At 44.7% G+C, this 26314-nt stretch overlaps 2 protein-coding genes across 4 annotated transcripts in view; one reads left to right on the forward strand and one right to left on the reverse strand.

Moving 5' to 3' along the window:
- Nucleotides 1-14589, reverse strand: part of PDE6D (phosphodiesterase 6D) — a 95172-nt gene extending 80583 nt beyond the window's left edge. The window contains exon 1 of the mRNA XM_029615174.1: nt 13767-14589. Coding sequence (XP_029471034.1) covers nt 13767-13987 — 221 coding nt within the window. The 5' untranslated portion in view covers nt 13988-14589. The remainder of the gene's footprint in view (nt 1-13766) is intronic.
- Nucleotides 14590-14805: 216 nt separating this feature from the next.
- The window catches only part of COPS7B (COP9 signalosome subunit 7B), a 42409-nt gene continuing 30900 nt past the window's right edge, over nt 14806-26314 (forward strand). The window contains exons 1-2 of one of the 3 annotated variants that reach the window (XM_029615170.1): nt 14806-15014; nt 17937-18114. In XM_029615170.1, coding sequence (XP_029471030.1) covers nt 17953-18114 — 162 coding nt within the window. In that variant the 5' untranslated portion in view covers nt 14806-15014; nt 17937-17952. The remainder of the gene's footprint in view (nt 15015-17936; nt 18115-26314) is intronic. The other 2 variants (XM_029615171.1, XM_029615173.1) reach the window with 2 other exon arrangements.

Below are 26314 nucleotides of genomic sequence, written 5' to 3' on the forward strand. Positions count from 1 at the left end.
CATGGGTTTGAAAATTTGGTCCCCAAAGTCTGTATTTCTATTTTTTGTAAGCACTTAAACGTATCTGACAAGCAGTCAACCACTCCTCAAACTTTCTCATTCTGTCATATCCCTCTGCCATGTCCACTCTGTCGCAGTTCTTATTGTCATCTGCCAAAAAAAACCCCACTTTTCCTCCTAATCCCTCATCTTATAAAAATACTGAATCAGTCTCAGGTCCGAGCCTTAGCACACGCCCCTCACAGTCTTTCTTCCTTTACAACGAACACCAAATCGCTTTGATATGAATTATTACTTCTTCTTTTCTAACATCCCTGTCCTTCTCAACACCCAACGCTCATCTAGTGGCTCAACTTCTACAGACTTCTGGCTTTAAATGAAAATGATGTTTTTACAGGGGGGATGAAAAACCTCTAAAATCTTACTGGTTCGTTGTGTTTCTGTTTCTTTGGATATATTCAATGACATCAACACAAAAAACCTTAAATTACAAAAAAATGCTTTTATTACTTGTTTTTAACTCTATAGAAAGTTTCTTTTCAAATTCTCTATTTTTTTCCCGTCTGACTTGTGTTTATGCTCTTCCCTATTTTCATTTGGGTCTCGCTACATTTTCTGAAATATGCCCTTTTGGTTTTAATTGCCTCTTTCACCACACTATTAAACCAGGCCTGAAGAAGTTTGCTTTTCCTTTGACCTTTTTTAATGCATAGGAAATATTTTGTCTGGGCCTCAAGGATGGTCAATTCAAACAGGGTCAATGCTGCCTGCAAGTTATTAACTATCTGGTCGATTTTAAAAGCCTTGCGTGCACCAAAACCAGGAGACATGCATGCGTCTCAAGCCGCACAGGGATTTTAAAAGGCCCGCGACAACAGGCAGCTCTCTCGTTACGTGCACAAAAAGGTTTTGGGGGAAAAGGGGTAGGGCAGGACATGGGCGAGCTGGGGGATGAGGCACGATTTATATCTATACCTATTTCTGTGCAGAAGCACACACGGGGGTCCCCTACTGCGTCACTTTACTTCTGCTATGAATAGCGTGTAAGTAATAAAATTAAAAAATATAGGCTACTTAGCAAGGTTTAAGGGGTCTGGCCTAACAGGGTAAAAGGTAGGCAAACAGGAGCGGTTAGGAAGGCCAATTGGTTAAGTGGGCAAACTAGGAACGAGTTGGGAAAACAGGCTCTAGCGGCAGCATGCATGTCTAGTAAAATCCCCCCCACTTACGGGAGCAAGGCTGCATTTGCATGTGTCAATATGAAATCAGGCGCACATGTATGCAGAAATAGCTCATTTTAAAACAAGCGTGCACATACATACGTATGTTTTAAAATCGCCACAACCATGTGCATGCACCAGCAAACGTGCAGCCGTCTACGGCTCTTAAAATCTACCTGTTTGTGAATTGCTCCTTTTAGTTTTTTTCTAACAAAATGTCCTCATGTTATTATTCTCCCTTTTTATGGTTAAATATTACTACAGTAGTTTTGCTTAGTATTCACCCTCCAGTAATTATGTCAGATTTAAATTTCTTTATCACTGTTGCCAGGCGGATCTAGCACTTTTATTTCTTGCAACGGGTCCTGAGCTCCACTGATAACAAGATCTAATATAGTTCCCCCTCTCAGTTTCATGACCAATTGCTCCATGAATCAGTCACTGATGGTATCTAGGAGCTTTACCTCCCTTGCATGATTGATATGACATTTATATAATAAATAAAGTCTCCCATTATTGTGTTGCCTATTTTACTAGCCAGTCTAATCTCTTTTAGCATTTTACAGTCTGTTTCTTTATCTTTGCCAGGCGAATGGTAATTTATCCTCACTACTATACTCTACCCTTTTACCCTTGGAATGTCATCCAGAAAGATTCCAGACTTCTGTTTGTTTCCTGCAAAACTGTTGTCCTACCTGAATATAGTACCACCCCTCCACCAATTTTATCTAACCTGTCATGTCAATATAATTTATACCCTGGTATCACAGGGATGACTGGTTATCCTCCTTCAATCAGATCTCAGAGATGCTTATTAGGTCTATATCTTCCTTTAGCACCATACATTCTAATTCTCCAGTCATATTTTTCAGACTTATAGCATTCACATTTTAAATTAGGTTTATTTTTATTTCTATTTTATATGCACTCACAACCTACTTATCATTAGATGATAAAAATGACTACAAACTATATGTATCTGCATACTCTTTATTTAAACACATCTGGGCCTTTTCAGCTTTTACAACCACCTCTCTATGGGACATTCTAACTTACTTGGTTTGCCAGTATCCTTTGAAGATACCTCCCACCAAACCATGTGCTGCTGAGCAACTGTTGGCTTTCCCGCATGTTGTAGTTTAAAAACTGTTCTATCACAACTTGGCAGTTTTTGAGAAGACTGAGGCTAAATTGGCCCCTCCCAGATGGAAGGCTAAATACTTGCGTATTTGGTCTGCACATATAAATTCTTTACCCCTCAGATCTTGTGGATAGTATTTATTTCATTTTAAAATATTTCTAACCCACATTCTTTTACCTGAAGCAGCTTACATAATTAAAAACATTTAAAAAACAATGTAAACAGTCAAATGTATTAAAAATATATAATACATAAACAGGGCCTGATGGAGAGAGAGGAGATGTCTAGTATTTTAGAGTAATGTACGTGTTGTTTATTATGTTGACACCAGTGAAATTATTGTTTTGGTGGTGTTCATCTGTTGAAATGTATTTTCATTGATATGGTGTGTGAAGAGACCCAGCACTGTATCCATGTGACTATTGTAATTTTTAGTATTCAATAAAAAACATTTGACTATAAAAGCTTCTCTATCTCCTTTTTAAAAGTTAGTGCCTACAGATTGATTCCACTTTGGTTAAGCCCATTGGCACAAGCTCCCCCTTCCCCAGAATGTTCCCCAGTTCCTAACAAAGCATGGTATTTCCTTATTTTCTGCCAGTGGTCCATGGCCTCTCTTCTTCAGCTGCCAGCGGGCATGGCTCTGCTGGCGGCCCTGTGGCCTCTCCTGTTGCCACCACCCTCCCCTCCCCCCTCCAGGATGTGCCGCCCTGTGCACATGCATGGTATGCACAGCTAGTCACGCCGGACCTGGTCCTAACTGCAGGATTACTTTCTGCTATACCAAGGTGATGGTCCTACTGCCAGGTGACCTTTCTCCTCCAAGGCAGCACAGGGCTGTTAGTAGAACAATCCCAACTTCAGTCTATGTCCCTGAAGGTCTCCTCTATATACCTGTCTGCCTCAGCTTCTTCAGGTCTGCTATTTTGACTCCAGAGATTGGACTAAGAACATAAGGGGACAGAACAATAAGAATATGCCATACTGGGTCAGACCAAGGGTCCATCAAGCCCAGCATCCTGTTTCCAACAGTGGCCAATCCAGGCCATAAGAACCTGGCAATTACCCAAAAACTAAGTCTATTCCATGTTACCACTGCTAGTAATAGCAGTGGCTATTTTCTAAGTCAACTTAATTAATAGCAGGTAATGGACTTCTCCTCCACGAACTTATCCAATCCTTTTTTAAACACAGCTACACTAACTGCACTAACCACATCCTCTGGCAACAAATTCCAGAGTTTAATTGTGCATTGAGAGAAAAAGAACCAGGTGCTCTTTGTACTGGGTGCATAAATACAACCTCTCACCAACAGGTACATAATAAAACATGTGGCACTCGGTGCAAAGCATTTAGCATTGATTGTAAATTTATATTCCACTCTTTACAAATAGGCTCGAGGAAGATTACAAAGGAATAAAAACATTAATAATAGAAAGAACAAACTGCAATAAATACAACAAATATTAAAAATGTCATGCTGTCTGCAACCAGTCCCAATGTCATGCTATCCCCAAAAAGCTCTCTGAATAACAAGGCTATCGGTCCAAATTATAAGCCTGTGTGAATAATATATTTTAAACAACTTTTTAATTGTGCTGGGCCTGATATCGAAAGTGCATTTAGAGCCAAATAGCCGGAAAAGTAGGTGGTCGTTGAATATCTGGCTATGTTCAGCAGTCAGCATTTAACGGGATAAATCCCTTATCCAGCTAAGTAGATAACCGGATAACAAATGGATGGGGGATGGGCGGATCAGGGCGGAGCTGCTTATCGACTTATCTTAATTGGATAAGTGCCTATATTCAGCCTTATCCGGTTACATTAACTGAACAAGATAGACCTGCTCAATGGCAAGTCTAAAGTTATCTGGATAGAACTTATCCAGATATATTCAGCAGCATAGTCATGCAGCTGAATATCTCTTCTAAGTTATCCGAATAACTTAGATAACTGGATATCTTTGAATATTTGGCCCTTAAAGGTTATCAGCGATTCTAACATACTCAGGTAGCGAGTTCCACAAAACAGGGGCCACAATTTAAAAAGCTCTGGCCCTGGCGAATTCCAAATGGGCTAATTTGAAAGATCTTAAAGTTTGCGAAGGCTTATATAACTACAGTATTATTCTCACCCAGCAATCAGGATCACTGTGTAAAACATGGTAAATTAAATTAAAGAGGCTATTTTTACATTGAATTCTGAATTTAATAGGTATCCAATGAAGTGAATAAAGAGCAGGTGTAATGTGTTCTTGAAAAGGAGTTTGATCTTCTTAGTGTTTGGGTAATTGCCAGTTTCTTGTGGCCTGGTTTGGCCTCTGTTGGAAACAGGATGCTGGGCTTGATGGACCCTTGGTCTGACTCAGCATGGCAATTTCTTATGTTCTTATGTTCAATATACAAGCAGTGGCATTCTGAATGAGTTGTAATGGGTGCAGGGTACTTGCTGGTAAATCTATGCATCATGCATTACATCAATCAAACCTGATAGTACTGGGGTCTGAAAGACTGTATAGAAATCATCGGGTTCCAGAAGGGGACGTCATTTCTTCATCATTCTTAGTTTGAAGAATGATGTTTTTACAATCGATTTGATATGTTTGGTGAAAGACAGACTGGAGTAAATGATGACTCCCAAATTACGTATTTGTTCAGTTACGGGAACTGCGTGCCATTCGAACTTTTCAGAGGTTGGGATGTTAGTTTATGGGAATTTGCTTAGCACCATAATCTCAAGTTTTTTCAATATTGAGATTTGTGATATAACCAGAGATTCACGGAATTTAAGCACAGTGAAACAAGTTTTAGGGTGTCGGACCAAGATGACAGCTTAGTAACAGAAAATTGGATGTCATCTGCGAAAACATGATAGTTCTCGCAAGACATGCCAACATCATACTGAGAAGAGCGAGGTAGATGTTAAGCAAAGTCGCACTTAGGGCAGAGCCCTGGGGCACACCACTGTTTAGTGCAGTCCAGTCAGAACTGTATCCCAATCTCAGTTGTTGGGATGTTAGATGAAAATGAGGTGAACCATTCAATAACCGTCCCCGAGTTTCCAAGAGATATGAGCCGAGATAAGAAAATTTGATGGTCCATGATATCAAATGTCAAGGAGTACTAAAAGTACACTGTCCCACCATCAATGCCTCTAACATTTCTATTTAGGCTTGAACGGAGCAGTGTCACAGTGCTGTATAGCTTCCGAAAACCAAACTGATAATGATCAATAATTCCCTGTTCCTTAATGTAATCATTAAGTTGTATTAACGTTGCTTTTCAATTATATTAGCAAGATAGGGTAGGGATGATATAGGTCTGTAATTGTACAGAACTAATGGGTTTCCGGGCAATCGCTGCTGGGCTTCTGTCTGCATCTTAATTTATTGCTAAAGGAGTGGGTACGTCTCAATTTAAAGGTTGTTAAATTTGAGTAGGTTTTTAAAATGTATTTGTGTCTTTTAAAATCTTGGTTTTTAAATGTGATTACTAGGTGATTGATCAGCAACAACACTAAAATTAGTCAATCACTAAAATCAGGATTAAGTGAATGTTATTCTAAAACACAAACTGACTCTTATTTTAAAGATTTTCCTCCTGGAAGGGTAAAAAATCTATATACATATGTACCAAAAAATGTGATTGGAGTGTGTGGTAGTTAAGGCGGGTGGGCTACTTCACCCTCCATTGTCTCAAGAACAAACAGACTGCAGGGACAGGGAAATATCTTATGGTACTTGAACGTAATCCGCTTTAAAGTATCTGAAAAAGTGGAATATAAATCAAAATTTAAAAAAAAAAACTTACTCAGGAACCAGTATTCTCACCTTCTCAGATCAAGTCAGTCACTTTGGCAAACTTGCAATTCAAACACTAGCAAAAAAAATACCAACCTATACTAGATCACAAAATTAATCAAAGCTTGTTCTCTCAGTACATAATATAATTTTCTTTTATCTTTCATTAGCCATTCAGTTTACTTACATTTCTCTTTGGTTAACATGATAAAACGTGTGAACACCAACACTGATTTTGTCTGCGTAAAAGTTAAGCTGTTCTTCCTTTGTTGTTCCAGTGAATTCTTACTGTTACACTGCAGGATGGGGTGCTGGGGCTGTGCTGTACTATTTGCAATTTGGGCAGACCACACCAACCCAAGTACCTCCAAACTACTGCTCTACCCTGAAGGAAGCCAGGGCTCAAATACCACTGCTGCTCCTTGTGATCTAGGCAAATCACTTTATGCTCCATCGCCTCAGGTACAATCTTAGGCCTGTATTTACTAAAGGTTATTTCCCGTTTGTGTCTATGGGAAAAATGCTTATAGTCTTTTCAGACAGGGAAATACCTACAGTACCCAGCCTTGAGCTACCACTGCAAAAGCATGAGATAACTAAACAAATAAATACATTTCATTTCTGTTTCCTTCCAGATTTATGTTTCTGGTTGCTAGCACTACAAATTTTTCATGAGATCTTGTTTGCCAAATTTGGTTAATAATGATGTTGGTGGTTTTTGTTTGTATCAGAGTTGAGAGGTTACCAATACTGTACAATACTTGATTCTGCAGTTCTTACATCTCAAGAACACCTTAATCATTAATGTGACCCAGTGGCTCCCAACCTGGGGTCCATGATGCCATCCCAGAAGGTCCTCCCCAAAGGGCTGCTGCTACCTGTGATTAGTCGAGCTGCTGCCACAGGCCCGGAGAATGAGAGTGGGGCTTATTATGGCCCAAAAGACTTCACTGCACATTGCATTTGGCAGTCTGCAGGCCTATCAAGTGGACCACCGCTTTTACCTCCAGCCCTGAGCCCGGTGGGGAGAATGCGGACCCCAGGAAAGGTCCCCGAAAGAACATGTAGCAGGCTGCCACATTCAACCTGCTTCTGCTTCTAGTGACACTGGTCCTCGTGCGCTGCACCACTCTTAGGCATGTGTGAGATCCTGCCAGATGTAAAGGGCCCGTGATGGGAAATACTCCGCAGCCCCTACGGATGACATCATTGATGCTGCCCTATATAAGGGCAATTCCCCCATAGCAAGACACCTCGGCAATAGGTCCACTACCGTTGACAGAGCAAGTTGCCTCACCAATCCTGACTGTGTTCCTGTTCTTAGTCTCTTCTGTTCCTGGCCTCCTGCGTTCCTTGTTCCAGTGGTCCTTATCTTCGTCTTGTGGTTAGTCTTCAGGTCTTCAGTGTCATCTGCTGCCTCATCTGCCCACCTGTGCTGTTCCTCCCCTCTCTGCCTATCTGTCCCTCATTCTCTTGGATGGATCGTCGGTTCTGACTTCGGCTTGCCTTGGATTCTGCTTGAACTTCGTCTGCCACTGACTACGGTCTACTTCCTGACTATGTTTGATCCACTGCCTGCCCCGGACCCTGGCCTGTAACCTGACCATCTCTACAGATCTCCAGTTCGTCAGCAGAGGCCCTCACCTAAGACTTGCTGGCCCCAGCATCCAAGGGCTCAACAACAAGGGGAACAAGTGCTGGTGTAGGTGAAGCTCCAGCTGGGCCTCTGCCTCTCCCAGTTTCGCCAGCCAACGGTGGGAACCTGCAGGGCTCCACCTTGCACTTTGCACTAACTCAACCTCGGTCCAAGGGTCCATGCCTGCAACAATAAACTGTGCTAAATGGTGCTGCGTGAGCAAACCTGACCTGCCGCATGGGGATCTTTTCCCCTTTGGGACTTCATAGGCTGCACTGACAGTGCCACCACAGCTAGCTGGGACTGCAGCACATGGGAAAGGGCACTACAGTCTCTGTCTGAACTGTATGGGATGTATTAAATGGTGCCGCCAGAGAAAATGAAGCTGTAGCATAGGTGGGCACTCAGAAAAAAAGGGAAGGGTTGTGTGTAGTTTTCTAAGCTGTCCTGAAAAACGTTATCTCTGCGGCAGATTAGAAGTTGCTAATGAGGAAAGCTATAGTTCACTTTTCTTACCCACGGGCCTATGAGAACTTCAGTATACCTTAAAAAACCTTGCTGGATTGTATTTGGGATACTGCAGTGGTACTGGAGGTGGATGTCTCAGCAGTGTTTGGTGTTAACAACTGAATGTAAAAGACTGACCAGCTGACAATAGAATACTTTAGAATGAGACTGAATCCAGAAGCCAGGGCAGACTCAACGGAAGGACACGCAGCAATATTAGGCAAATTTCCTGGATATCAATATTTTGTTTCACATTATTAACAAACACATCAGTATTCTACAATTTCTGCACATTTTTTCCATAATTTTCTGTTAAAACTGGCTTTGCATTTTGTTTTTAATTATTAAACACCTGAATGAAAACTGCAGTGCAATACTCTCTCTAAAATAAACAGTATTTCAACTTTGCCAACTCAGAAAATCAACAAGGTTGAAATCTAGAACACAGACCTTGGAGGAAGAAAGTGCATAGAGCGATTCACATACTGTGAAGAAATGTGTCAGCCTTACTGACATTTTTTGAGTTGGAAAGATTAGATTTGTTTAAAGCCATTTTCACACTCATTTTTCTTGCCTTTTAAAAATGAAACCAAAAGATCAGGATGGTGCTGGAGGAGCGGCTGCATTCACAGGTATCTCCGTTTGCTCACTATATTTGCCTGCTGCTTTTTTTTTTTTTCTTGCAATGGTCAAGAAAAAGGAGGGGAGACCGGAAATTCCCCCTGCACTACCAGCATCCCCTATTTTTGCTGGCCGATTTGACACATTTGTGGTACGGGCTTCAGCACAATCTGGAGCCCAGTCATTGAGAAGGGTAGGAGGGGAATCAGCGCTCGCTCAGCCTGGACCAGGAGCTACTTCCAGAAGACTCTGCCTCTGATCTTCTCTCTCTCTCTCTCTCTCTTGTGTTCGGCTCCCCTCATCACCGACGAATGACGTCAGCAGTGCGAGTCTGGAGCACAGAGAGGATCTGGAGGGGGAACAGACCATGGTTCCTGGCAGTGGTTATTGCCATGAAACCTGGACCAATGAGAGAAGTAGAGCTAGAATTTCCTACAGCAACAGTTTGACCTCTAATTGCCAACAAGTACCCCTCTATTCTTTGGTTGGGCCCTAGAAACTAACTGAAAGGTTTGGAAAAGTTTTAATGGCCCAGCTTGCTATAGTAGTAGACAAGACCTTGGCCTGAGAAAACAAAAAAGTGTCTCTTCTGGAAAACTGTAAGGTAGATACCGATCGAAGAGTGGGAGTAGCAGAAACACAAAGAGAGCAATACTCGGGATACTCGGGATCAGGAAGCTCTTGTTAAGGATAAAACCCATCTACTGGAAAATATGGCAATACAACAAAATCTTAGGTTTAGAGGTTTTCTTAAAATAACAATGGTGTCTGCTATGGATAAATTCAAAAGATACCTGCTGGGGGTTTTGAAAGTGTCAGCTCAATCAATTCAGATTGCTAGAGTATATTCCCTTTCACCTTTTAAGAAGCAAGTGGCCAAAGTTCCTCAGTCTGAACTGTCTCAGATATCAGAAGACCGTCTGAATATTAACATCTTTTTTGGAAACTTCAGGTAGGACTTAATTGTGACAATGGGCTTTGGACCCTGACAGAGACTGGCCCCTCAACTTATTTTTTTTTTAAGCATTGTGAAGAATTATTTAATCAGATGAAAATTCAAATACTTCCCGTTGTAGTTACGATGACTCAGAAGAAAAGAAGGCGGCAATCTCTGCTGATGAGATGTAAGGTAATTTAGTTGGGTGCTCTTTTTGAAATTTCAATGCAAATGCTTACTTAACAATGTTTCTTATGAGTTTGTTTTTGAACCATCTCAATTATTGTTATTTTAAGTGCTAAACAGGGTAGACTCTGGCTTGGTTCTATCTTTTCAAGATCTTCCCGTGAAGCTCTCATTTGTATGTTTAAATGTGTTTTACTGATTTACAACCAATATCCATACAATTGTTCTCATTTGTATTAGAATTCGCTTCAGGTAAGCTTCCCTTTTCTTCTTTGTTAGATTTGTAGAATGACCTCGCTTTCTTTTATGGACTTGAGCTCAGAGTTACAATTTTTGGGTGATTTTCTTAGAAATGATTCATTATCATATGTTTTTGCTTTTCCTTATTGTAACTCAATGTTTCTTTTTAAAGTTTTTTTCAAGTTTGTATTTTGAAAATTGTTAAATAAATAAATAACCCAAACAATGGATTATTGTGAAATGGGTTGAAGAATAGATAAGATTTTGGTGATCTTAAACTATAAGAGTAAAATCATAGTTTTTTTTCCTTTTTATATAATTCAATGACTTTTGTTATGGATTATATCTTGATTTCTATTGTAAGTTACTTGTATTTTTTGAAATGTAAATAAAGAATAAAAAAATAAGTAAAACCATAGAAAACAAATAAAAAGAAGATAGTTTTCCGATTCAAAAAAAGTATAGCAGGAACCTGCTAAGGGTCAGACTTACTAAGCATTACACCCCCACCCCAAATGGGAGGAAACCCTTAGTACAGTTGACCTTAACCCTGAAATAGCATAATAAAACGAAACATTACAGCTATTATCATCCTTATCATTATATATAATATGCTTAGCTCACTGGATAGCTTTTGTAGGTAATCAGTGAAGTGCACATGAACCTAGGCACGGGCGTACCTCAGAACTTCCTTGTGTACACACAATTATGTAAAGACACTGGAACGTGCACCAGCCAATAGTGTGCACATGCATGTACTCAATTCTGTACATTCCACTGGCTATTGAACTACACATGTACTGTACCAATTAACTTAGTCACACACACGTTTGGTATACTCCCTTTGCAAAACCGCAGCACTTTGGGACTAGAGACAGGCAGAAGGACGCCTGGACCAGGGAACCAAGAAAGATGCAGAGGAATCCCTGGACATGAGCAGATAGGAGGAGCAAAAGCGAGGAAGTGCTCGGGTTCAGCTGGGACAGTGTTGTTCTCATTGCTGTGCAAATGTTCTGCAGATGTTGACTAATCTTTCAAACAAACTGCATTTTAGAACACAGTACAGACACAAAAACTGCAATCAATCAGATGAAAGTTCAAAAATTAGGAGATGAAAGACCAGAAAGCAAAATCTTCTGGGACTGAAAGCTGCAAAGGAGAGAGATTTACAGTGAACTGTGTAGATTAACAAGGCTTCCTGTTTGTAACTCATTCTATACTGCAACACAATGATCTAAGATTATCCTAAAGTCTAAAACATTCCCACTGAAGCATTAAAGTAAATCAAAACAGACCTTACATGGGAGTTTCCTTCTTGATGGCCCTAAAAGATGAACAATCAACAGTTGGACAGTTCCTTCCCCTTTGGCATCTACCACCACTAGGAAAAGAATCATTACCTTTAAAGCCATTACATGAAAGGCATCCACAATTCTGCAGGGGACAGGCTTTAGTGGAATGGGGTTTTTTTTAACCAAATTCCAATGTCAAGTCATTACAAGAAAGTGGAGGTATTAGAGTTTGACAGCAAAGCAAATAAACCACTCACAGGAAGCGCTCACAAAGAGAATCAAAACTGCATATTTCCATCAAACACTCGCCTGCAATGTAGAGAGGCACAATTTTCATTCACCCATAATACCAAATCCTTAAAATGCAATGGGCCAAATTTTTCATTTTTTCCTATTGCACAGAAATAAATGCTTTGATCAATCAGGCCTATAGTTTTCTCTCTCTCTGTGTGTGTGTATATATATAATTTTTTTTTTTTTTACACATTTTAGCATTTTAAAAAATTGCAGTGGATGTATGAGATCAATGTGTTTTTTTGATTGCTTTCAAGAACTGTAATTTATTGATTCTATTATCCAGTATTTCTAGTGGGGGGGGGGGGGTGGAGTGAAATTTTTATAAACAACAAAATAAAAAAAAAGAAATGCACAGAAACAAGACTCCCTCTTCTGTCAGGCAACAAGGTAGTGTTCTTGCCTTGAATACACATCTCTAGGGATTCTAATTTATCCCAAAAGAATTGGATGGAGACCTTTTTTGTTTCTATGTAAAAAAATCACAAAGCACAAGAACTAGCTTTGAAAAATATCTGTATTATATATGCTAAATATGAGTAATCTGAGGACAAGCTGTCCTAAATAAAAACATTTACAGTCTATATGGGCATTCTGGTCATTTTTTAAATCACCACTTTATATGTTTGGCAGAAGAGGTTATTAAGGAGTCAGTTTCTTGGACAATGTTAACAGGATTCTCTCACTTATTCTCAGACTTATGTGATGTATAAGAATGTAAAACAGGCAACAAACTTCTTCAGTCACCTGTTTACCCTCCACCTCCAATTGTTTATCCTCCCCTCTAATCCCAGAGTTCCCCAAACCTGTCCTGGGGACCCAACAGCCAGTCAGGTTCTCGGGATATCCGTAATGAATATGCAAGAGAGAAATCTACATATACTGGAGACCCAGTGCATGCAAATTTGCCAATGCATGCAAATGATTTCCATGCATATTCTTTATGGATACTGTGAAAATCTGGCTGGGTATGGGGTTTCCAGGACAGATGTGGAAAGCCCTGCATTACTCACTCAGTCTGTCACTTCCCTACCTCAGTGGTTCTCAACCCAGCCCTCAAAACACACCCAGCCAGTTCGGTTTCCAAGATATCTTGATATGGTTATTTACTCTTTCGGATAGTGTAGATGTGAATCTGTTATTTACTCTTTCGGATAATAGAAAGACTAGGGGGCACTCCATGAAGTTAGCATGGGGCACATTTAAAACTAATCGGAGAAAGTTCTTTTTTACTCAACGCACAATTAAACTCTGGAATTTGTTACCAGAGGATGTGGTCAGTGCAGGTAGTATAGCTGTGTTTAAAAAAGGATTGGATAAGTTCTTGGAGGAGAAGTCCATTACCTGCTATTAAGTTCACTTAGAGAATAGCCACTGCCATTAGCAATGGTTACATGGAATAGACTTAGTTTTTGGGTACTTGCCAGGTTCTTATGGCCTGGATTGGCCACTGTTGGAAACAGGATGCTGGGCTTGATGGACCCTTGGTCTGACCCAGTATGGCATCTTCTTATGTTCTTATATGCATGAGAGATTTGTATGCACTGCCTCCACTGTATGCAAATGTATCTCAGGCATATTCACTGTGGAAATCCTGAAAACCTGATTGGCTGAGTGTGTCCTGAGAGCAAGGGTTCTCAACCCATTTCTAACTTCATAATACAGCCAAAAACAATAATGAGGTGTTGAGGGAGAGAAAGAATAGAGACATATTACAGCCGGCAAATGAAAAGCACTACAGTACAAGGACTCTGGGGAAAAAACAAAGAACAACAATGGCAACCTATGAACTAAATAAGCAGAAATGGCAACTCTGCCATCCCTTTTCAGTCCCTCAATTTCACCTCATCCAGTAGCACTCCTACCGGCTCCAGAGCAAAGGGAAAGGGATACAGTTTGAAGCCTTTCAGGATCTCCTTGGCCCGGTCATCCTTTGCAGACATGTCTGGCGATTTCTTCTTTTCGACAGTGGAAGGTGACAGGGGCGCCGACAGGCCAGGGTGGCCTCTCTCCTCCTTGGCTCTAAACGCTGACGGGCCCCGTCTCTCTCTCACGGGACCTGACACTCTCACAGCACCTCTCGCCACGTGTCTCGCACTCTGACACTGTCTCATCAAAAGGATGTCACCCTCCCCCCCCCCCCCTGATAAGCTCAAATCCTCTCAAACCAAGTCTCTCCCAGTCCGTCTATAACACACAGGCTCCGACAGTCTTTTGTGGCTCTCACGCGCACACCGGTTCTGACCCTCTTCTCACACGCGGGCTCTGAGGGGGGGGGGGGGATATCTCTCCAGCTGCAGCTCTCACGCCCACAGGCCCTGACAGTCTCGCTCTGTGGCTCTCACACGCACACCCAAGCTGCCAAGTCCCCCGTCTCGCCCTTTCTCTGCCTGCGGCTCATACAGGCTCTGACACGGCCTCACGCGCACACCCCTCTGGAGCTCTAGTGTCTCTCCCTCCCCACCCCTCCCTCCAGGCGCTAGGTCTCCGCCGGCAGCAGGGGCGGGTCCCGTCCCAGGACGCGATAGCCGGGTGCTCGGACAATGCCAACAGGAAAAACTCACGAAAAAAAAAAAAGCGACTCGGAGTTGAGGGGGGAATTGCAAGCGCCGCCAACTCCTAACGTCCGACAGCTTCTGCCGCGCAACCAACCCCTCCACACGGCCGCCGCGCCCACCCGTCTCCCGCGACTGACAGAAGCCACTGCCAATGCGTGCGCGGCTTCACGGAGCGCTGCGCAGAGATTGGAGAGGAGTCCGTGCAATGTGGACGAGGGGGGGCGGGACACACAGCAAGGCAGGGATTGGTTGCAGCGTGGAACAAAGTATAGGAAGCCGGAGCGGCTGACAGCAAAAGCGTCACTAGCAAACACGCCCCCCAGCAACCTGACGTCACTGGGAAACTTTCTAGGACTCGGGCGTAGCATCGCTACTCGTGTCTCTGGTTTTTTGTTTTTTTTTTTTGCGTAGCGCGCCTTATCCAATGCGTCGTTCCCCGTTGGCGCCTGCGCAGTAGCTGGGAGGACGGATTTTGGGGGTGGACCTCTGCGGCCTGACGTGTTTGTGTTCCGTGTTTCCGGGGGGGACTAAGCTGAGCGCGGGATGTCGGCGCTCTTATGGCCGCCTGACAGGGGGAGAGCAGGTACAGAGCGCTGGGACACGCCAGCTGGGCACTTGCTCCTTTGCTGAGTTCGCCTTAGGTCCCCGGGGTGTTATTGCGGGCTCTCCTCGTTATTCCGGGGCCCCCTTTGTTCCTGGCTCCTCAGTGTTATCGCGGGCGCCGCTCTTTGTTTCGGGCCCCGGGATGTTAGTGTGGGTGGCCCCCTTTTGTTTGGGGTTACAGGGTCAACGGGACGCTTTTTTTTTGATTGGTGGGGTTATGCAAATTGCCCCCAACTCTGCCCTTAACTCTTATAATACCTATCATTCTCTTACCTTTCTTTATGTATGCCATATAAAGTATGATTTGATTATTATAACTATGCTAATTTTGAAATTAAGTTAAAACACTGTACAGGAAGCATCATTTATTTTTATTTAACATTCCTTGGGAGTGCAAGGTGCCTCACAACGTTTAATACACAATGCATGCAATATGATTTACAAAAGAGAGCAAAGGGGGGGGGAGAGAAGAGGGGCAAAGGGCAGAAAGAAAGAGGAAAGGGCTGTGGGCAGGGAGAAAGAGGAGGTCAGAGAGAAGAGAGATTTGTGTCCCGTCCCCCCCCCCAAAAAAAACAAAAAACCAGCCAAGATTCGGCAGCCCCACATCTATTTACAACCTCTCCCACAAAAGCAGCAACCAAGCCTTTCTTCTCTCTCTTGCTCCCTGCCTTTTCTCCTTTTAACACGCCACCTCTCCCCATCATCCTCTTCTCCCTGATCCCCCAACCTCTGTTGCACTCAAGCCTTACCCTGTCCTCTTCCCCACTCTTGCTCTCTCCCTCCCACAAGTCCTACTCCCACACCTGCTTGCTCTTTTCTCCCTGCTCCTACATTTCCCCCTTCTTGCTGTCCTTCAGCCCACATCCCCTGCTCCCCCAGGCATCATCAACTATACCTCTTGGATAGTAGCAGCAGTCCCTGAGCAAAAGCAATTGTGGCAGCACAGAAGGCAGGTCCAGGGGCCAGCAGAAGTGGGAGCAAGGGAGGGGAGGTCCAATGGTGGCAAACGAAGGCCTGTGGAGGCAGGAAGCAAAGATTAGGCATGACAGCAGTGTCTGGCAGCCATGCAGATTGGGCAGAAGCAGAAGGCCCACAGAGGCAAGAAGTGAAAAGCAGAAGGAGCACAGTGTCAGACAGTAGTGGCAATGGAGGGCAGGTTGGGCAGCCACGGCAATGCAAGCAAGTTTGTGAAGGAGGGGCAGGCAGGTTTGGTGGTGATACAGCTCTCAGCTGAAGCAGCAGAAGTCAGCAAAGGGTCTATGTGTGCTCCAGATCCTTTTTAAGCACACTCATGACAGAAGTTACATCTTTTAAGATGTTACATCTGCTGTGAGCAAGAAAGGGGAGGATCAGAGTACCCTCTCAGTTAGAAGGGGTGAGCAGGGAGGAGTTGCTGCAGCTGCCCAAAGGCTCTTCAATTTGACTTGCTGGCCAGAATTTTGGTCAGGTCATGTCCTTTGCGGCCCACTCTGTGCCCATGCCTCTGGGTGGTCCCCTTTTGTTTTGGGTCCCATGGTTTTAGTGCAGGTGGCTCCTTTTTGTTTCGGGCCCCAAAGCATTATTGCAGGCGACCTGTCTTTGTCCATAAACAATTTTTAACCAGGTAGATTTGAGAAAGCCAGCACTTTTCCCTAGGGGTGAGTAATAAGACATAGATCTGCTTTTTGAGATCTGCCAGTCTCCTGGACTGGCCACTGCTGGAGACAGTATGATGGGCTCAATAGACCTCTGCACCTCTTATTTTCTTCTATTCTGGGATGTTATTATCCATGTCCTCTTTATTCTAGGGTGTTAGTAATGAAATCGCTGAGGGGTGCTGCATGGTTGGAATATTATACTGTTACCCATAATAGCCCCCAGGGAAGCCACATTTGTATATTTGAGTGTTGAAATAGGAAGTGTGAATCCTACAAATGTTGCAGGTCACATATCTGAATTAGTAAAATAGCAATGTGTTTTATTAGTTACCACCCAGGATATGGCAGTATAGCCCAGTCTCATAGGGGTGCACTGAAATCTCTCTCCACTCTGCTGCACTCCTTGCACCACAGCCACAGCTGAAAAGTCTTCCAGGTCTGCCTGTCTGGTCTCTCTCACATGTGCAGGATCCTCTGGAGTCAGAAGGCTGGCTGTCTACCCCAAAGTCCCCCTCTTTTATGCTGAATTTTAGGCACCAGTCCAGGACACCCATCTCCTTGGTTAAGTCGTGGATGTGGGGGTGCCTGCTTTTCTTTTTTTGGTTGGTTCGCTTATGGTATTATCCTTCTCATTGGTCAGGTCAGGGTGTGATCACTGCTATTGGACAAGCCAGTGGCTTGGCTTACAACATCCCTTGTGATGTCCTCCTGCAGCCTTTTAGGTTATCCCTGGTGGTGTCGCTGTATGAAGCCAATCACTTATGGTTATCCTTCCTGGGGCTCATGATAACAGTCAAGGAGGATGCTTATCAGTGGAGTCCTTTTGGCTAGTGATGTGGGTGGTTTGCTTGTGGACATGTGGCATGCCTCTTAATATAGTTTCCTGGTGAGTTTTGGTCATGGCCCCTGTGCTTGGACACTGAGTTTCTCATGCTATGCTGTGGCACCCTTCTTTGTCCATAAATAATTATTAGCTGGGTAGACTTGGAGAAAGCCATTACTTATCCCTGGGAGTGAGCAACAAATAGACCTACTTTTGAGGATCTGCCAGGTATGTGTGATCTGGACTGGCCCTTATCAGATACAGGATGCCTGGCTTGCTGGAGCTTCATCTGACCCAGCATGGTATATCTTGTTCTGGGGTGTTAGTTCTAGACCCCAGGATGTTCTGGGCCCCTGGATGATGATAAACCACCTTCTGGGATGCAGACGAAAGCAGTTATTGATAACGTGTGTGTGAAGGATGAATTGCTGTGTTTTCACAGGTTAAATTTATCTGCAATGGCTGGAGAACAGAAGCCCTCCTCTAACCTCCTAGAGCAGTTCATTCTGCTAGCCAGAGGCACTAAAGGACCTGGACTGACCAACTTAATAAACCAAGTCCTGGAAGCGCCTGGAGTGTACGTCTTTGGGGAGCTATTGGAGTTACCCAGTGTGCAAGAGGTGAGAGCAATGTCACATCTTTGATATATGAAGGACTATAAACTGTTTCCAGCCATTAGATTATTTTCATTTACTATTCACTCTTACATTCCAAACTTCTGCTTCCAAAATGTATTTAGAAAGCAAAGCCCTGTAAGAAGGGACTGCAGTATAAGAAGAAGAAAGCTTGCCCTTCCTTATCTTCCTGTAGCTGTTACTTATGGTATTTCCCTCCCTCACACCTGACAGAGATAGAGAACACACCTCTTTTATAAGGTCACTCTGGGCTTGTAAGGGAGCTGTGGTTTGGGTGCACTCCCAGCAGACTCTATCTCCACGCGTCGTGACAGCGAGACAGGTCTAGCTCCCAGAGCCTTGGTTAGTCCTTGGCTTGGTTGAGCCCTCTGACTCCTGGGCTCACTGTCCTTTGGGGATGCCTTTCCCGATAGAAGTCTGCTCCTGGGATTTAAAAAAGGAAGACACCCAGTGGAGCTCCCTTAGTGTCTGGAGAGTCCCTTAGTGGGGGTGGAGTCCCTCTTCTCCACCCCAGAGTATTGGGAACCCTAGGGAATAGTAGGCCTTCTCCTCTCTCTCTCTCTCTTATCTTCCCTTGTTACTTCTCTTAGCTGGGTGTAGCAGGGCTCAATTAAGTTTGTTGCTAGAAAAAAAAAAAAGAAGGAACATGACGATAAGAGGAAGATCCTGCAGTTCAAGGGACCCCCGATTTCCGCCATCTTAGGAGTTTCAAAGGGGTGTGTACAGGTGCTCAAACTCCTGCATCTCCACGGGAAGGGAAGAGAAGCCACAGTTCCAGGTACCCCAGCTGTGTGTGCCTCAGTCGCAGTAGAGTTGTAGCTACACGACAGGTGTTGGTGTGGTAAAGCCCCGGAGCAGATCATGCCGGGCCGCTGAGTCTTCACCGGCGGAGGCACTCGGGGATCCTCCATGGTTTCAAAGGTCGCTGTGGTAGAGAGGAAAAAAAAAAAGAATAAGACGGGAGAAGCTGTGGCAAAGCAGAGCTTCCGTGCTGAGCGAACTGCTCCCTTCCCCCTCTCCGCTCCCAAAGAGACGAGTCAAAAAACTAAGATAGATACATATATGGTGATGGTTATTCTACACCCCGAGAGAGGTTGGAGGAGGAGGCTGGGGGGTGGAATCTGTGCAAGGGAGGAAACCTGGGTGGAAACTTCAAAAGAAACCCCAGGCTAGGGGAAAATCTCTTTATTTGAGAGGCACTGGGAGAGGGGGAGGATTGGAAAACAAAGAGGGAGGGGAGGCACAGCCTTCACATCAGCAAGGGGGAGGGGACACCCAGCTGGACTGGGAGGAGAAGGAGAAGGGGGCCTGACGGGAACAGGAAGAAGGACCACTAAAGGAGGAGGGAGTCATGGAGGTGGATGTGTTGGAGGAGCCGTGGGCAATGAATGGTGGAGACCCCCCTCAAGGAGACCTGGATCGCTAACACTGGAGTCTGATAAGAAGAAACTGCCAGAGGATTGGTTGTAGTTGGGCAAGGCAAGTGTGTGAATCTCCCTCTACACAAGCTACAAGTGGTGGCAGTAAGGGCTTGATGTCCCTCGAACCAGGCCCACAAGCACTGGAATCACTGTCTGAAACAGGGAGGTTTAAACCCGGCGGCAGAAACCACAGCCTGTGCCTGAAACAGGGAGGTTTAAACCCAGCGGCAGAAACCACAGCCTGTGCCTGAAACTGGGAGGTTTAAACCCAGCGGCAGAAACCACAGCCTGTGCCTGAACTGGGAGGTTTAAACCCAGCGGCAGAAACCACAGCCTGTGCCTGAAACAGGGAGGTTTAAACCCAGCGGCAGAAACCACAGCCTGTGCCTGAAACAGGGAGGTTTAAACCCGGCGGCAGAAGCCACAGCCTGTGCCTGAAACAGGGAGGTTTAAACCCAGCGGCAGAAACCACGGCCTGCGCCTGAAACTGGGAGGTTTAATCCCGGCGGCAGAAGCCACGGCCTGCGCCTGAAACAGGGAGGTTTAAACCCGGCGGCAGAAGCCACAGCCTGAGCCTGAAACAGGGAGGTTTAATCCCGGCGGCAGAAGCCACAGCCTGTGCCTGAAACAGGGAGGTTTAATCCCGGCGGCAGAAGCCACAGCCTGTGCCTGAAACAGGGAGGTTTAAACCCAGCGGCAGAAGCCACAGCCTGAGCCTGAAACAGGGAGGTTTAAACCCGGCGGCAGAAGCCACAGCCTGTGCCTGAAACAGGGAGGTTTAAACCCAGCGGCAGAAACCACAGCCTGAGCCTGAAACAGGGAGGTTTAAACCCAGCGGCAGAAACCACAGCCTGTGCCTGAAACAGGGAGGTTTAAACCCAGCGGCAGAAGCCACGGCCTGTGCCTGAAACAGGGAGGTTTAAACCCAGCGGCAGAAACCACAGCCTGCGCCTGAAACAGGGAGGTTTAAACCCAGCGGCAGAAGCCACGGCCTGTGCCTGAAACAGGGAGGTTTAAACCCAGCGGCAGAAACCACAGCCTGTGCCTGAAACAGGGAGGTTTTAAACCCGGCAGCAGAAACCACAGCCTGCGCCTGAAACAGGGAGGTTTAAACCCGGCGGCAGAAACCAGAGACTGTGCCTGAAACAGGGAGGTTTAAACCCAGCGGCAGAAACCAGAGACTGTGCCTGAAACAGGGAGGTTTAAACCCGGCGGCAGAAACCACAGCCTGCGCCTGAAACAGGGAGGTTTAAACCCGGCGGCAGAAACCACAGCCTGCGCCTGAAACAGGGAGGTTTAAACCCGGCGGCAGAAACCACAGCCTGAGCCTGAAACAGGGAGGTTTAAACCCAGCGGCAGAAACCACGGCCTGTGCCTGAAACAGGGAGGGTTTAAACCCAGCGGCAGAAACCACAGCCTGCGCCTGAAACAGGGAGGTTTAAACCCGGCGGCAGAAACCACAGCCTGCGCCTGAAACAGGGAGGTTTAAACCCAGCGGCAGAAACCACAGCCTGCGCCTGAAACAGGGAGGTTTAAACCCGGCGGCAGAAACCACAGCCTGTGCCTGAAACAGGGAGGTTTAAACCCGGCGGCAGAAACCAGAGACTGTGCCTGAAACAGGGAGGTTTAAACCCGGCAGCAGAAACCACAGCCTGTGCCTGAAACAGGGAGGTTTAAACCCGGTGGCAGAAACCAAAGCCTGTGCCTGAAACAGAGAGGTTTAAACCCGGCGGCAGAAACCACAGCCTGTGCCTGAAACAGGGAGGTTTAAACCCGGCGGCAGAAACCACAGCCTGTGCCTGAAACAGGGAGGTTTAAACCCGGCGGCAGCAGCCACAGCCTGTGCCTGAAACAGGGAGGTTTAAACCCGGAGGCAGAAACCACAGCCTGTGCCTGAAACAGGGAGGTTTAATCCCAGCGGCAGAAGTTAGACTCTGATCACCCAATGGTTCTCTTCAGGAACAGCGGTAAGGCCGGAGCTCTTCAGAAGACTTGCCACGTTGTGGACTGTGATGGTAGAAGAAAGAATTGACACCCAGTTGTTTAAGCTCCCTACAGGGTTAAATCATCTGCTCAAGCCATGGTTGTGTTTTGAGGTTGCCACACTAGGTGGAAGAATCCTGCAGAGGAGAATTGCTTACAGAAGTATTGGCTGTCATGGGGAATAGTACAACTTACTCTTAACCTGTTGGAAGGCGGACCTGACGACAATAAATAGAGAGAGATAGATGGAGATATAGATATAGTGCTTTAAGGAGCTAAGGACCATGATGAGAAGCTGTAGGTGTACGGCGGGTGGCACAAAAAAGTTGCCCACTATGGCAGGCTCCTTATGCCTGGTATGTGACCGGGAGGAGGCACCCACCTCTCCCATCCAGGAAGGGCAGAAACAGAAGGGGGCCCTTTTGGGGAGTGCAGCTGAGGCTGGAGGTATTTTAGATCTGGAAGGCCTTCGGACCTCTTGTGTTTTGTGCCTGAGGCCTTCTGAGTGGGATTGGGGACCCCACCGTTTCCTCAGGAGAATCCTGAGAAGTGCCACCAGAGTTTTTCTGCCTCATATTTCGGGCCTTCTCAGCCATTCAGAGGCCAGGATTGGGCCCCCCCCCCTTCCTCTCCAGCCTGGTTCCTCCAAGGCCCCAGGTAAGCAGGTCCCTCCCCTTAAATTGCACAGATTAACAAGAGACTCGGGCTCTTTAGCTTAAATGCGCACCCAGGGATCCAGAGAAGATTCTGCGTCAGATCTGGATTTGGATTATTCTAGAACCTCTGAATCCCTAGAAGAGGAGCAGGAGTCTGTGGAGGTCTATAGCTAATGTGATGTCTGTCCTGATGTTATTGGACCTTCAAGGGATCAATCAAATGGCAGGGGACCCCATATTACAAGGGATCAGCAAACCAACCAAACCTTTCCCCTTGCACTAGGAGCTAAGGGCAATGGTGCTGGCAGAATGGGACACACCCCAGGGAGGCTTAAAGGACAGAAAAAGGATAGGGAGGCACTTCTAAGAATTCTAAAAGTTCATGCCCTAGTTTCGGCCATCACCCGCAAAACAACCGTTCCTCTTGAAGGTGGAGCTCCCCTGAAACAGGCGACTTCCATCAACACCTTGGGCCTTGCAGGCCGCTATTTGTGGAGTTTTGTGGCCCAGGCAGTGTCTTCTTGTGTGGGTTTTTTTTTTTTTTTTATTTAGACATTTTATATACCGTCATCCCATATAAAGATCACAATGGTTTACAAAGGTAACATTCATGACGATAAATCAACAAATATTGGCAGTTTACTGAGGCAGGAAGTAACATAAAACAAATGAAATGGTCCAACACATAATAAACCACTTACTAAAGATCTATGACATAAGGCGAGTAGTTCAGAAGATAATATAACAAATTTCACATATTAGTCAGTACGTTGAATTGGGATTCTTACATTCTCTCGTTAAATTTATTCCTCTTGCTTCAGTTAGTATCTGGTCCTTCTTGGTTTTGTAGCTCTCTACATTCTGAGGTTTTTTAGTTAGGTTACATGCAGTTTTGAATAGCCGTGTTTTCAGCCCCCGTTTAAGTCTCTTTCTATCTGGTAACGGTCGTAACATCTCAGGTAGAGAATTCCAAAGCTTTGGACGCGCTGTGGAAAACCCTCGCTCTCTTGCTTGCGTCAGATGTGTGCTCCATATTGTGGGAACAGTCAATAGTCCTTTATTCTGAGATCTTAGTGTTCACGGAGGTGCGTGTGGTTGTAACGTCACGCCAAACAGACTGGTATTACTGGTGTGAATGAATTTTAATATTAACGTTAATAATGTGTAATAGTGCAGTGAAATTAGCAAGGATGTAATGCGATCAAATTTCTTGTTTCCTAATAAAAGCGTTGCTGAGGCGTTTTTTAATAATTGTAGGGTTACATAAATCCTGTACTTGATTTGAGGGAGTAATCTGAAAAGTACCCAAGTCTAAAACCTGAGGATTAACTATAGAAGAATTTCTGCTTTACCAAACTATTTCAGTCTTTTTTTGGGATTTAATGTTAGTTCTTGCTGTATTGCTTTGATGTAGGTTGTGTCAATACTGTATCTTCAAACGTTTTAGAGAATGAGATGTAAAACTGTATGTCGTCAGCATACAAGAGAGAAATTCTTAGACTCGCCGGTAATTTACATAGTGGGAGTATATAAATATTGAATAGGGTTGCCGAGAGGGTGAGCCTTGAGAGACATCTCTATCAATCTGGAAAGTAATCAGATACGTGATTGCCCAGTTTGACTTGGAATGACCTATTAGATAGAAAGGAAGAGAACCATCAATCCCAAGGTTGCTTAGCTGATGGCATAACAGGGTATGGCCCACAGTGTCAAAGGCGGCTGTTAAATTGATTAGCATGAGAAAATTAAGAGTCATCAGCCTCAAATCCTCATAGAACAGAGTCCGTTAAGGAGAGGAGTAACGTCTCAGTTGAGCGATGTTTCCTAAATCCAAATTGATTTGGGAAAAGAATATCTTGGTCTTCCAAATGATTCAACACAGCTTTTTCCAGTACTTTTGAGAGAAAAGACAGATTGGATATGGGGCGATAGCTGTCCCAATTGTCGATTCTGCCGGTTTTATGTTTTAGAATTGGCTTTATCACAGCTTGTTTTAACCCATGTGGAACAATTCCTTCTGTGAGAGAAAGCTTAATCAAGGATGTGATGATAGCACGGTGTATTTGTTCAAGGAACTGGCTGGAATTGGATCACGTGGGTGAATGGTGGGATGGTTTTTGGCAATAATTTGACTAATTTCTAGCTTACTCTGTCAAACGAGGTCCATTTAACCAGGCCACGTAAATCTTCAGGGGTTCTTGTGAGCGTACAGGTAGGGAAATGTTTTCAACCTTTTATCTAAAAAAAAATGTGGCATATTCATTGCAAGCGGCCTTTGTGACGTTATCATTTCTCAAGAAGGAAGATGACTGATCCTTGATTAACTGTTTTAACAACATCAAATAGTAATTTGGCATTAAACATTACTCCATGAATCTGTTTTAGCATACTAATCCTTTCTTGCCTTATTGGTTAATGCATGGTATTTTGTTAGAGTAGGGATTCAGAAGACTTACATTTCCGCTATTGTTTCTCTAATTTCCTGAGGGCCTGTTTTGGTGAGTGTTAAATTATCGTTGTACCATGGCTTCTTATGTTTGGAAGTATTCCTTTCTTTATTAATAGTTTTTGTCTGGAATGGGCTGAGGTTTTTGGGTATGTCATTGACAGTCTGAGCCCAGGAATCAAATGCCGAGGAGGCATTATCCTGATTTATTTTCTATTGATTCTGAAAGTACTTCCATGTCTCTCTTTTTCCTGAAGGGTAAAAGTATGATTTTTATCTGTACTTTTTGTGGAGGGTTGAGGAAGGTGAATTCTGCCTTTATTAATTGGTGATCAGACCAGGGCAATATAGTGTGAGAAGTATCGGTTAGACCAGTGGTTCCCAACCCTGTCCTGGGCACCCCCCCAGCCAGTTGGGCTTTCAGGATATCCACAATGAATATGCATGAGAGAGAGAATTTGCATGCACTGCCTCCATAACATGCACATTTTCTCTCATGCATATTCATTGTGGAGATCTTGAAAACCCGACTGGCTGGGGGGGTCCCCAGGACAGGATTGGGAACCACTGGGTTAGACAGGTATTGGCAAATTTTAGGTCTAGAATATGTCCTGCTTTATGAGTAGCTCTAGAAACAAATTGCGACCACCCCAAGGCATCCATTGTCTCTCAAAACTTATCACAGGCTGCCGTTGAAGGTTGAAGTCTCCTATGATTAAGGTAGAGTCTGCTGGAAACACCTTGGTGAATAATTCGATCAGTGATGAGCAGCCTTTTTGTAGTATATCTGGCGGGACAGTAGACCAGACCTAAGTATATTTGAGGAGATTTTAGAACCACCACCTCATAGGGAGGGTTAATCTCTATTTTGTAGGGATCTAGCTTAAGTTCTTGTTTACTCATTATTAATAAACCCCCACCTTTTCATTTGGGTCTGAGAAAATGCAATACCTCATAGTTAGGATTAGAAATTTGGTTGAAGAGAACATTATTTTTGACATTAAGCCAAGATTCAGAGATGCAAAAAATAGTAGGATTTAAATCCTCTTAGCAGGTCATTAATCAGAGGGATTTATTTTTGTCAGGGACTGAACATTTAATAGGAGTAGAGTAAACATTAAGGAAGCAGAGATATCAGAAGCGTTGTTACTTATCTCTGGAAACACCAAATTTGTGTTCCTTCTTTGCTTCTTTCTGGGAAGACTCCTTAGATCTCCATACAAACCCCAGCCTAGAATAGGCTCAGTGAAGCACATCTGGTCCATGTTTGTAACAAAGAGGACCAAAAGCACCAAGGCACGATTAAATGATCACAAAGGGGCAAGCTCCTTTATTGTGCTCCTTCAGGCACTCGCCTTCGGCATTGCTGCTGTCGTCCGTGGCGGGTCTAGCCCTCCAGGCGCCAGCGTCTCCCTCCTGGCTCGGGGGGAGGGGGGGGGGAGGAGCCTCCGCACTGTTCTGGGTGCCTCCATTTAGCCTGGCACTCTGTCAGCCACGCTGGTGTTTCCTTTCTCTCGGCGTCGCTGCCACGCCAAAGAGCGCCTGCAACCTCTGCTGCTGTCGGTGGGTGGGTCTAGTCCTGGAGGGTTTAGCAGCTACTGGAGTTGGAGGAGATGGCAAAAAAATAGAGTCAAGGGTGGCGTACTTAGACAACCTGTACGATTTTGTAAGGACAGCCT

This window comes from Rhinatrema bivittatum, chromosome 9, assembly GCF_901001135.1.
Source record: "Rhinatrema bivittatum chromosome 9, aRhiBiv1.1, whole genome shotgun sequence".
NCBI lineage: Eukaryota > Metazoa > Chordata > Amphibia > Gymnophiona > Rhinatrematidae > Rhinatrema > Rhinatrema bivittatum.